The 13,339-nt window shown below is 35.5% G+C and overlaps 1 protein-coding gene across 2 annotated transcripts; it reads right to left on the reverse strand.

Moving 5' to 3' along the window:
- Nucleotides 1-6,146: 6,146 nt before the first annotated feature.
- matk (megakaryocyte-associated tyrosine kinase) lies at nt 6,147-13,328 on the reverse strand. 2 transcript variants are annotated; one of them, XM_079425226.1, is made up of 13 exons: nt 12,401-13,328; nt 11,598-11,651; nt 11,376-11,489; nt 11,187-11,302; nt 10,026-10,245; nt 9,110-9,203; nt 8,959-9,024; nt 8,229-8,328; nt 8,074-8,158; nt 7,921-7,994; nt 7,009-7,204; nt 6,843-6,929; nt 6,147-6,766 (listed from the first exon to the last, which is right to left on the reverse strand). In XM_079425226.1, exons 2-13 carry the CDS (start codon nt 11,604-11,606, stop codon nt 6,593-6,595), a joined length of 1,335 nt encoding a protein of 444 aa, XP_079281352.1. In that variant the 5' UTR covers nt 11,607-11,651; nt 12,401-13,328; the 3' UTR covers nt 6,147-6,592. The 2 variants fall into 2 exon arrangements, with proteins under 2 accessions (XP_079281352.1, XP_079281353.1); XM_079425227.1 differs by having other exon boundaries at nt 6,155-6,766; nt 11,376-11,486; nt 12,401-12,929.
- Nucleotides 13,329-13,339: the final 11 nt, after the last annotated feature.

The following is a 13,339-nucleotide window of genomic DNA, read 5'->3' on the forward strand; positions in this document are numbered from 1 at the left end:
TGGAGGTTGATCAGCGACACCTACAATGAGGCTAAAGACATTGAAGATTGCCTCTGACCTCAATGAAGTCTTAAGATACTTTGAAGAAGCTCACTTATTGTATTTGTTTAGGGTCAGTGTTAGTGTACAGAAGTGAGACGAAACATGAAGAGTAAAGAAATGGTCTGAAATTTTGGTTAATGGAAAGTATGTCTTCCAAAAACCTCTCAAATCTCATTTGAAATCTACAATTCATTGGCTCAGCCAAATGATACAGCCAGTGCATGTGCCTAAAACCAGCCAACATGAAAGACCCCCAAGAAAGTTTGACTTTAACCGTATGTTTGCATACATGTTGCCAGATTGATGTCTAAGTCTTGTGAGCCATGGTCAATCCTCAAAGGACAAGGTTGAAGATAGAAAATACCTGGAAAGCTTGGAGTTTCATCCTACAGCTGCATCTCACGTGCATGGGATCCATGTGGGCTCATGAGGCATTTGAGGATAATGGGAGTTCCTAGAATTGAATGTGAATCTATCCATCTATACATCCTCCAATCCTCCTACTTAGCAGCATCTGTCTTTCCCATATATTTGGAGCCAGTGTGTCCAATCAAACTCTAATGCATTTAAGTGCAATTTGGATTTACTTGGTGGAAGCTAGTCGAACATGGACATGCTGAGAACATGCCACTTGTCCAACCTTAACTAACTTCTCCAAACCAACACCAAATTGCATTAAAATACTCTAGAGTTTGATTGGGCTAATATGCAAATATGTCGGAATTCAATTTTGTACAGTAAACAATTGTGGTTGGGAATGTCAAATCTTGGTCCAACCAGTTGAGAACCATTGACTAGACTATTGGTTCAACCCGCTGGGAACCACCATTGGTCCAACCAGTTGGGAACCAACGACTAGACTGTTGATCCAACCAGTTGGGAACCACCAAATAGACCATTGGTCCAACCAGTTGGGAACCACTGACTAGACTATTGGTTCAACCCGCTGGGAACCACCATTGGTCCAACCAGTTGGGAACCAACGACTAGAATGTTGATCCTACCAGCTGAGAACCACCAACTAGACTATTGGTCTAACCATTTTGGAACCACGACTAGACTATTGGTCTTGGTCATCTTGAGAGGTCACTTCTTTTCAACAGTTCTTGTTGAGTTCTTGTTTTGATTTTTGATGGGATTGGACGAGAGATGTATTTCCTGAATCTCCGCACTTGTTTCCTCATTACACTAATTGAGTACAAATTGGCTCAGAAGGTGCAGCGCAGCTATCAAGTGGATTAGGTTTATCAGATGACAACGTAAAGCCCTCTGATCCTATTAGACGCAAAGCAGCTAACGCAGAGGAGCTGTGTCAGCTCACCGGGGGGAAGCAAGGAGAAAGACAAGAGGCAGAAAGTTGGCTATTGTACACAACGTTTTGTAAACAGAAAGCATTTTATGCAATTCAGCTTATCACCATGACAACTAGCTCCGCTCTTTATATGCATGATCATGAGTAAAATGGGCTTTGTGAATCCTAAATTTCAACTAAATTAATGTCTGTTCACACCAAAAACAATAACTATAACAATAATGATATAGAAAATCATTCTAAATTTAGTAGAGTCTACAACAATGTTGTTGGAATCAGTTTCAATTTTTTTTTTCTCCAGCTGATGAATGATAAAAACATTGACAGTCAATCAGAATCCATTATGCTTTAACGAGCTCAAGCATTTAAAGTGCCAGACAACATAACTGAAGTGTCCAAATGTAATTAACAGGGTGTTGTGGTGCATTGGTGTAGATGCTAATATACTTATCATTCTTAGTGTAAACGGCCTTAAGGCCCAATGTATCTGCTTGATGAGTGTAGTTTTTGGGATGTTTATATATTGCTAATAGTTTTTGTTTTAAATCCCAGCCATTAACATGACTTGCTTCTTGCCATTGCTAATTTGTAAAATGGGACTTCATCTAGATTTTATGCAACAAATCATTTGTGTGCCCAAGCAAACAAGAGAACTCTTTGAAATTTGAAATGCACCATGTACAACTTTTATGAGCACATTAGCATATAAATACTAGCCTCAAAGCTAGAGGATATGGACCACAATCCACAAAAATCTAATTCTGATTTAAACGGGTCCTTAAATGGTGACGTTAGAAGTCTTCATGCAAACCTGACCTGTAAGCAAGATTAATTGGGACGAATGCGAATACGAATTATTATACGAATATAATACGAATTAGTTAGCGATATAGCTTACAACAACACATAGTGGCAGTTTTGGTTACTGATGTTTTTGCATAAATTGCAAATCTTTGTATTATCAGTGACTTTTACCAGTAAAACGGAAGCTATTGAGATAAAGTGAGAAATGTCCAGCTAATGCTTGCGCCCATGCAATTTAAAATAAAATGGCTTTTAAAGGGCTAGTAATCTAAAACTCGTCATCATTTACTCACCCTCATGTTTTTCCAAACCTGTATGAGTTTCTTTCTTCTGTTTAACACCAAAGAAGCTATTGTGAAGAATGTGAGTGAAGAAACAGTTCCCATTTACTTTCATAGTATGGAAAAAAATTACTATGGATGTGAATGGGGTCCAGAAGCTGTTTGGAAACTTTGTTGAGGAAATATGAGGAAAAAACTGCACCTTTAAAACATTACTTGGCCTCAACTGAACTATTGCATGGCATGTCAGAATGTGGGTAGCTATCCAAAAATGGACCAATCCTGTTCAGAGTGACTTACACACATTTATCCCGCAGTGTTGTCCTCCCTGTTCTCCTGACATCTTTTTGTAATAAGCAGATTAGCACGTAAGACCCCTCTGTCGACCCAGTGAATGCGCGACTGTGTGCAGTTTACCTGTACCGCGATTAACCAAACAACCATATGGAGGCTAACACTGGAATTCAGCATCGATTCTCTCAGATTCTCACATCCAGCCAGAAATTTCACAAACGTGACGGTTGATCATGGAACCCCTGTTGGGAAGAGACTTAAAAATGATAGCCAGGTTAATTTAATTTAATCCAATTAAATTAACTCTTTAACCCTTTGCTAATTAAAACCAGCACAATTACTAGCGGTCAACTGCACAATGTGTAGTAAGATGCGTCACACATGTAAACTGCTAAACTATTCATTGTTTAGGTGGTTTTGTAATATGTGATAAATCAAGCATCACTGTTACTAGTGATCATATAGTTAGAATTAGTGATCTGATCAAACACCTTACACTAAGTAGTAACCTATTGTGCTCCAGACATGAATAATTTCTCAAATCTGTACGATGTGATTGCATAGCACCCCTCTGGCAACTATTGCATGGGTAAACATCACGTCGTCCAAAAAAAAAAAAAAATAGTTTTTATTAGTAACACACTACGGATTAATAATGCCTTTCAAACAGATTTCAGAGGTTTCTGCTGCATCAGTGAACGTGTTATGCCCTTAACTTGTGTTTTTGTCCCCATTTGCCCCTGCAGGATCAAAAGACCGTTTACGCGCTTCACAGCCCAGAAAGAACAAGGTTAAACTTTCCTCCTTAACACTTAAGCTGATACTCTTAACGTTGTTAAAGCTGATATTCCTCTGGAGACGCTGACGTGCTTCGGCCTTTAATCAGCTGATTAGCCTGTCAGTCAAGCGGTCTACTCCGCCCCTTATTCTAAAAGGGTCCACAGGCTCCTCCCACTCTGACATAACCGAGTAAATCTTTCCATGACTGGGAGAGATAGATTAAAGCACGAGGCACGTATACCCATAAAAACAAACACTTAAAACAGACACTTGTAGCTCTTTTCCATGCCACAATAGTTCATAGCGATGACTATCAAGCACTAGCAAAAGCATAAAAGTATTATAACAGTAGTTTACATGTCTTTTGAAGCCATATGATAGCCTCATGTGAGAAGCATTTTCAAATGCATTATACACACACATAAACACATCGTGTAATACCAGAGAAGACCAGTAGAGGGAGACACTGGCAAAGAGGAACTGATGTTGTTTTAATAGGATTAAATTAGATCAATTAATGTTTGGTTTCTAAAAGCATCCCTCTGCACTGGATATTGTCTCACTTTTACTCTCAAAACCTCAAAAATGAACCCATAAGTATGAGGAACAGCAACAGTCATGATTGACTTTATTGAATTTAACATCCATAAAAAATACAAATTTTTAGAACTATTAAAATCAAAATTGACAAGTTGAAATAGACCAATTTAAATTGACAAAAATCAATTATGACGTAAAAATGACAAATTATGAGATAAACATTTATACTGAAATACCAAGTTGATTATGCGATAAAAAGTCACAATTATGAAAAGCTGAAATCGACAGTCAAAATTATGAGAAAACCAATTATGACTTAAGAAGCCAAGGTTATGAGAGTTATAATTATGATAAGTCTACACTGACAAAAAAAGTCATAGTTATGACAGAAAAAAATCATAAAACGTTATCATAAAAATTATAATTCTGAAATACTAAATCAATTATAAATGAAAAAAACTATGTGAACAGTCATAACTAAAAAAAACTACTACGTTATTTATGAGATAAAAAGTCAAAATTATGAGGGTCAAACTTAAATTATGACAAAAATAAAGATGTAAAAATTGGAAACTATGAGATAGTTATAATTATAAAATACTAAGTGAATTATGAGATAAAAAGTCAAAATTATGAGGGTCAAACTTAAATTATGACAAAAATAAAGATGTAAAAATTGGAAACTATGAGATAGTTATAATTATAAAATACTAAGTGAATTATGAGATAAAAAGTCAAAATTATGAGGGTCAAACTTAAATTATGACAAAAATAAATATGCAAAAAGTGGAAACTATGAGATAGTTATAATTATAAAATACTAAGTGAATTATGAGATAAAAAGTCAAAATTATGAGGGTCAAATTTAAATTGACAAAAAATAAAGATGTAAAAATTGGAAACTATGAGATAGTTATAATTATAAAATACTAAGTCAATTATGAGATAAAAAGTCAAATTGTGACAACATTTTGAGAGAAAAAAGTCAAAATAATGACAATCATGATTATAACAAGTTTAAATGATGACAAAAAAAGTCATAATTATGACATTTTGCAATTATGAGATTAAAAATCAGTTATGAAACTTTTGAAATATCTAAATTGACCAGTTGGAATTATGACAAAAACAAAACAAAAAGATAAAACTTCAGAATTATGAGAAATTTAAATTATGATTAAAAAATGGGAATTATGAGATAAAAATCTAAATGGATAAAAAGTCAAATAAGTCGACTTGTCAATAATTTCAATTTTGACTCTCATTATGGCAGAAATGTGCTTCCATACACAAGACATCACTGCTTGGAAGTATTTTGGGGTTGATATTCTCCGGTTATATCGAGTCAAAACTGTGATTCATGCTACATGTGACACGCTTTCTATGCAAGTAAAATCCACAGCCACAAATCTCATCATCTCACTATCATTTTCCAACGTTTCCACCACAGATCATCTGTATACCTTGAGAAACTGACTCATCAAGAAATCACCCTTAGTTTCTCCTAGATTAAATAGAAAGAGGCTTCTTTTTTCACGTGAGACCGGAAGAAACCACCGTGCAATCAGGCAGAACACACTAGCATCGAAACGTGACCAGAATTGAGCCGAATCTGAAATTATGAGCATAGATTTGAGATTTCCCCACACATAAACGACCACATCTTCTCCTCCGCGCAGATCAGAGACCTTTAAAATCATCTTGAGGAATTACACATCCTATTTATAAAACCGAATAAAGACGGGAAATGCAATCTGCTGCGGTCTCATGGGTAACAGATGAAAAAAAGACGAAAAAAAGGCCATAATCTGGATTGAGCAAATCAACGAAATGAAAATAAATCCCACAAACCTTTGGGAAATGATTTTTTAGCATCTTGCTAAAGTGTTGGTTGCTAGGTGGTTTCTACCCGTTTGTCAGGAAGTTACAAGTGTGTCACTAGTCTTTGTGATATTGTGGTCTCTATTTATAATCGCTGGACAATTACAGCACAAAGCAAGCAGATACGAGCGATCCAAGAGCTAATCCTGGATAAACACGATGGTTCATTTTATTCTTCTTTCTTAAGAATGAGTGATTAGAAGACTTCCAGTAGAAAATCCATTTCCTGATGGGTTTATTACTGTTGTTATAATAAATATATTTCTGAATTGCATGCACAACGTAAGCAGATAGTATCTCTTTTACAGAACCTCATTGAGAACTGAAGCAGATGGTAATAATGAAGCATGTGCAATGAATGAATTTCATCCTTTGGGAGAAACCTGTCAGGAATATGGGTCATATTTCACCCCAAAATCAGCAGAAAAGGGAGGGGGAAATTAAACTATACCCTAATTATTTTTTAAAAACATAACCATGTAAATAAAAAAAACAGGCTTTATTTTCATGCAAAAGTTTAATTTGACTTCCCAATTTAAGGCAAAACACCTCTGCATGTTTTCATGATTCACCCAAAAACAAAACACATATCAATATACAGTGCGATGAATAATAAATTAAATCTACATTATACACATGTGGTGGACCCCCGCAGAGATCAGTGCTTGCCGAGCTCTTTCTCCAGTCGCTCTCGGAGTTTGTGGAAGGACGGTCTCCTCTTGGGGTCCGTCTCCCAGCAGGACGTCATGATGCTGTAGACGTCTGGAGGACATTCGTCCGGCGGCTCCATGCGGTGACCCTGATCCACACGCTCCCTCACCTCGCTCACCGACTGCAACAAACACCAGCAGACAACATCAAACGCACTGAACATGACAGCAAACCAGATGTTTGCAGTGAAAACGCACCATTTTGGGATACGGCTGTCTGCCGTATGAGAAGATCTCCCACAGAAGGACTCCGTAACTCCATATGTCTGACTGAGTGGAGAATTTCTACAGAAATAGACACGTCAGGTTGAGTTTGAACTAATCCAGGTGATGATTATCAGTCATCTCATGATGTTTCTCTCACCTTGTTCTTCAAGGCTTCGGGCGCCGTCCACTTGACGGGTAACTTTGAGTTGTCGGTTGCCATTGAACTGACCTTGGCCAGACCGAAATCGCTGATTTTGGCGACGGTGTCTTCAGACACGAGGATGTTGCGTCCGGCGAGATCTCGGTGCAGGAGTTTCTTCGACTCCAGGTGCTCCATACCTTCACAAACATCTCTGAGGACAACGCAGAAATTACTGATATACATGGATTTTTTTATGATTTCAAATGTTCTAAAATTCTTTGATTCTCGAGAGGCCCACATGACGCCACAAAATATACTAATAAATAAAATAAAATAAAATGAAGATTTTTTTCTAGAATAAATAAAACAATTCTTAAAACACAAAAACCCTAAAATCTTAAATACAAAAAAAGCATGCTTATTTAAAAACGTCATTACCGTAATACAAAAATAATATTACATAACATGAAGCCGTTTTTTTTAATTAATAAAATAAATTTTACTGATAACACAAAAAAAATTGCACAAAATAGGATAAAAATATATAAAAAATAGAAATTAAAAAACATTATCATTATTGTAACATGAATGAAAGTAGAATAAATCTCAATACCATACCAAAATTAATAAAAATAAGAAAATAAAGACAAATAAACCAAATAAAATAAATTAGTATTTGTATTAAATAAAATTCTTACTAATATAATACCAAAGCAACAAAATAAATAAAGTATATAAATAAAAGCTTTTCTAATTAAAAAAAAAATAATGAGAATTAAGAAAATCATGCCAGAAACTATAAACTTGATTTGATTTATGCAAAGAATAATTTCTTAATGTTGCATTGATTTAATGTATTAAAATGAAGGGTAACTTGACTTTAATACCTAAGATAAAATGAGTTTGTGTATTTTTGTGAGCTCTTACAGTGAAAAGCGCAGCAGCTGTGTCGCACTGATCGCAAAACGTCCTCGTGTGCGAAGAAAATTCACCAGATTCCCCTGCGACGACACACAATTTAGTCTATGAATAAACGTTATCAAATTCAGCGTTTGACAAACATTCCTCTGAAAGCTGCACCTTCGTCATGAGCTCTGTGATGATGTGAAGGCCGTTGTGAAGAATCACTCCTAATAACCGCACCAGATTCTTATGATGGAGATTTCTGGAAAAGAGGATATTATGAATATGTAATAAAGACACAGAGCAGGTAACGGAGGAGGAGATGCTCTTACGTCATGACAGACGTCTCTTCGAGGAAGGCCTGAGCGGTTACGTCACATTTGATGTTCTTAACGGCGACCCGCTGGCCTGCGTATTCACCCTCGAACACAGCTGAAATATTAACAGAACCATCAGATTCACACACAAGAGCATCTTACATTAATACAATTTTAACCATCAAGTGTATATGATTTGTATGCATCATATAATTTGTGTATGTATGCATGTATGTATATATATATATATATATATATATATATATATATATATATATATATATATATATATATATATATATATATATATATAAAATCAAAATAAAGTTAGTACGTTTTTTTTTTCAATTGCTCTAAAGCAATAAGTTCAGAAATTTTATTCATTAATTTTTAAAGTTTTAGTGTGTGTATTTTATATTTTTCCAGAGTACCATAAGTATATAATCCTCAATTTGGAACTTTTTCCCCCACTAGATTCTAAAAAGAATCACTGTATTGCCAAAATCTTTCACAAAATTGACTTCAGCAAAATAATCATGTTTTTTTTTTCCACTCACTGAATTAAACAACGCTGCATAGTTTATTTTTGACATATTCATTAAAAATGACAGTATACAGTGTGCAATTACTGCTCTCTTCCCAATAATAGCTCATGTCGCATTCAAATTCTGCTCTCTAGTGGTTATCTGAGAGAGCTACAATAACACAGTCCACATATACATATATATTTAGATGGAGAGCGTACCACCGAACTCTCCCTCTCCGATGGTCTCTCCTACCGTCAGCTTGGACAGATCCAAAAGCCAGCCGGCTGTAACACAGAGCCAGGTTTACAGTGTTAAACTACTAGAAATCAATCCTCAGGTTTTACTGGAGCTCTTTCGAGTCACACTTACATTTCAACAGCTTCGTCTCGGCAGATTTCAAGCCTTCCTTCTTCTTGGGCTTCAGCAGAAGTGTAGCGAGGGCGCCTTGATTTCTGCTGTAAAACTGTCAAACAAAACACAGCGTTTACAAAAACAGCCTTGACTATAAACCACAGCAGAATTTCCCCTTTAATTCCCAATAAAGTCATAAGATCAGCTGCAGTTAGAAATTGTGATGCAATCTCTATAAGAGGGCGTTGATGACAACGATTAGCCTAAATAATAACAACAACAACAACAACAACAATAATAATTTGTCACACCACAAAGAGTGATTAAAAACTATTAAACATGAAAAAAATAATAGCTTATTATAAAAATATTATAATATATATATTTTTTTTTAATCACACCACAGGTGTCCGGCTTTTCCCAATCCCTCTCTCTCCAAATTTCCTGTCTACATACTATCCTACCACAATTAAGACAATAAAACACCAAAAATAAAATCTTTAAAACTAATAATAATAGATAACCTTCATTAATAATAATGTCACCACATAGTCACTTTAAAAACAGTTAAGATGTCATCAAAACAGCCTCAATAGCAATTAAAACAAAACCTCAACATAACTTAAAAAAGTTGTCACACTGCATCACCTCTTTCCTGCAAAATGAAAAGCTAAAAGCTGAACAATACCACCCCCCAATATAAATTGTGAAAAGGTCCAAAAACTATTAAGAATTAACGTCACACCACACAACCACTTGTAACTTGATTTCCCCATCAGAATCCCCCAGAACTGTTTAAAAGCATCTGACGCTCGCCTCAAACAAGTGGCCCAGTTCTCATTTCCCCTCGAAAACCACAGGACGCGAGCAGTGCGGATGTGTCACACGAGATAAATGAAGACAAATGCATGCTATAATTAGCCACCGGACGCACCTCGATCATGTCGATGAGGTTGTAGAAGAACTGCTTGCTGTCGATGCTCAGTTTGTTGTCTTTGAAGATGACTCTGTAGTGGAAGACCTTCTGACTGAAGCAGAGGCACAGCACGAAGTCGCCGAGATGCCGAACCGACTCACGCACTAAGAAAAGCCCGTCCTCCACAGGCTTGAGTTTGTCGACGGCTTGCGCTCCCGATATTTTGCCGTGAAACCATCTGAGAAGATTGTAGACAACGTCAGGTCTTAAACAACAAAAGCAGTCATCAGCAGCACAGGTATATTTGTAGCAGTAGCCAACAATTCACTGTATGAATCAAAATGATCTATTTTTCTTTCATGCCAAAAATCATTAGGACATTAAGTAAAGATCATGTTCCATGAAGATATTTTGTAAATCTTCTACAGTAAATATATCAAAACTTAATTTCTGATTAGTAATATGCATTGCTAAGAGCTTCATTTGGACAACTTTAAAGGCGATTTTCTCAGTACAATCAAAAATATACAAAAAAATCTATAAAAATGCATCCATGAATCAGTGCTCTTTGGATACGGGATTCTTTTAAGTCATCAAAAAACTCAAAGGCACTCGAAAGTATAGTGAAAAAGTAGTGATGTCAAACAAATATATATATATATATATATATATATATATATATGTATATACACGTGCACCGATGCGTTGCAGGTAACTCGCCTTCATCAATTTACAAACACACTTAAAGTCCATTTAAACAATCAATTCGTCACATGACAGTCTCCAGGAGCCTGTTTCATAAAACAAGCTTACCAAATAACCCAGGCTTATTTCAGTTAGTCTGACTTAGTCAGTTGATCTGGTTCAAAATAAGTCAGACTAACTGAAATAAGCCTGGGTTCAGACCCTCAGACTCCAGATTTTCAAAAAGTTGTATCTCGGCCAAATATCGTCCTAACAAACCATACATCAATGGAAAGCTTATTTATTCAGCTCTCAGATGATGTATAAATCTTAACTTAAAACAATTGACGCTTACGACTGGTTTCATGGTCCATCTTAAATAAACTCTGCTGACATAAACTAACCACATCCTGCCCTTCTGTGGAGAATCTACTACAGCATTACGAACTCGTTCCTCATCGCTGCTCTTCAGAATTCAGATTTCTGCTCACTTACGGCATCAGGCTTAATTTGGGATCGATACGGAGGGCTTCCCTTTCTCTGAGTTTTGAACCAGAGACCAATCCTTCCTCTCCCGTTGTGTTATGTCGGGTTCTATATTCTCCTTTTCTCTGAAAAACAAACTTTAGTCAGCCTCTGGTGGCTTTATATGGGAGAATGCGTTTAGAAAGGTGCTTATTTTACCATTCCAGGTCCGACGACTGTCAAGATGTCTCCTTTGTGAAACGCTATTTCACCGTCTTTAGGTTTACAGTGCTGCTTTTTGGCGACGCACTGCGTACCTGCCGTCCAGCTCTTCTGGAGTAACAGTAGAGTAAATAGAGTAGTAATAATAGTATTAGAGAGAAGTGAGGTGTGAAAACATCTCAAGGTGTTGGCTGATATTTAACAGGATGTCTTACTTACCATCTCCATGGGTTTATTGAGCACCAAACATCTGAAGATCTTCAGACCTTCAACCTGATGGAGAAACCGCGTAAAAAAAGGGCCCAAAATTTTTCCAAAAACTCAAAATACATTAAATATCAAATTTCCACATTTGTCAATGCAGAAAGTGATTAGAGTAGTGATAAATGGCCAACAAAAGTTAAAATTTATTAATATAATAGTAATATCAAGCCATATAGCCACTTTTAAAAAAATTAACAAACACTAAAAAGTAATCAAAAAATGGCCCAAAATTTTTAAAAATGGTCAAGAATGGTGAACGGTGGAGAACAAAGAAATCAATATGAAATTGAAAAAAAAAAAGTCCCCAAAAACCTCAATGCACATGAATTAAAAAGTATGTAAAATTCACATTATCAAATTAGCACATCAAAAAAGTAAAAAAAACACACACACATGCTAAATAATAAAAATAGTAATAGTCACACCGCATGACGCCTTGATGTGATTAAAACAGTAAAAAAAATAATAATAATTTTAAAAAATGATACGAGTGGGAAAAAGTATTTAAAAAGTTTAGTTTTTTCCTTGACTGGAAAAAACTAAAACGTAACTTAAAATGTTACTCAAAAATTAACTTAATTTAACTCAAGAAAATGAATAAATAATAATAAAAAATACACATAAATGTTTGTAGCTTCAAAAAACGGTTTCATGTGCATATACTACAATAAAAATCCTTATACACAAGAAATTTAAACATGAAACTAGTGCTGTATAAAATGAAAACAAACTATATTCTTAAGATTCTTCTCACTCACCAGTACGAGTTTAGTTGTGAATATGTTGCGGGTGTCACTCCATGTGAGCGGTCACACACTCATCAGAGGTTTATTACACATGCACTCACTTCCTCCTGATATTCATGCTGTGCCTCTGACGTGTTTTCCACCCCTATTTATGACCATATAAGATATAAAGCAAAAAAAGGCTTCAACCAAAACAGAGACGGACGAGCCGTGTAGTCTGATCGTTTTCTCTGTTTATTTAGTTATGCAGCACTACACAGATATTCCAACTGAAAGAAAGATCACACTATAATTATTCACAGTCCTACAAAACGAAAACAAACACTCAGCAGGAACATTTAAAAATGCCGGGATACGATTGCATTATACATAAAAACAGGTGGCAGAACGCAAATACGAATAATCAATATACGAATAGCAATCTTTCTAGCAAACTTCTCGTTAGATTTGACTCTTTTATATAAAAATGTAAGAATAGAGAGGTATTACATTATATTATATTGCAATATGAAGAACCGGAAATTCACCTCCTCGTTCACATTTCAAGTACTTTAAGTCTTTACCGCAGGCACGTGTGAAGAACCACATACTTTACGTTGTTTTTCCACGTCGTTCGCTAGAGAACAACGACTCGATACCCTGTCGAAACGCCAGCTTCTCACCGTGAAATGAGCGATTATTCAGTATGCAAATAAAAAATAATGATAGCAGAGAAGTCTATTTATTTATTTTTTTCTCCATCAGTTACAGATCTGATGCCTAAACGTGTATAAATCCAGTGTCGGGTTAATAAACAACCACACAAAGCTGAATCGTGTCGCTTTTAACAGCTTAGTAGTGAATACTAGTAACTACTTATTTTAAAAACTTTGTTTTTTTTTAGATACACAGTATAGAAACTAACTTTGCATTAACCTCATACATAATATTATTATATAATACATTATAATA

Source organism: Barbus barbus, assembly GCF_936440315.1.
Source record: "Barbus barbus genome assembly, chromosome: 9".
Lineage (NCBI taxonomy): Eukaryota > Metazoa > Chordata > Actinopteri > Cypriniformes > Cyprinidae > Barbus > Barbus barbus.

What these genes read in the sequence shown, in the direction of transcription:
- matk (XM_079425226.1), bottom strand. An exon ending in CCCAAATTAAGCCTGATGCC is followed by an intron (nt 10,246 to 11,186) that starts GTAAGTGAGCAG and finishes CAATCTTCTCAG; the next exon opens with ATGGTTTCACGGCAAAATAT. An exon ending in CCGAAGCCTTGAAGAACAAG is followed by an intron (nt 6,930 to 7,008) that starts GTGAGAGAAACA and finishes CTATTTCTGTAG; the next exon opens with AAATTCTCCACTCAGTCAGA.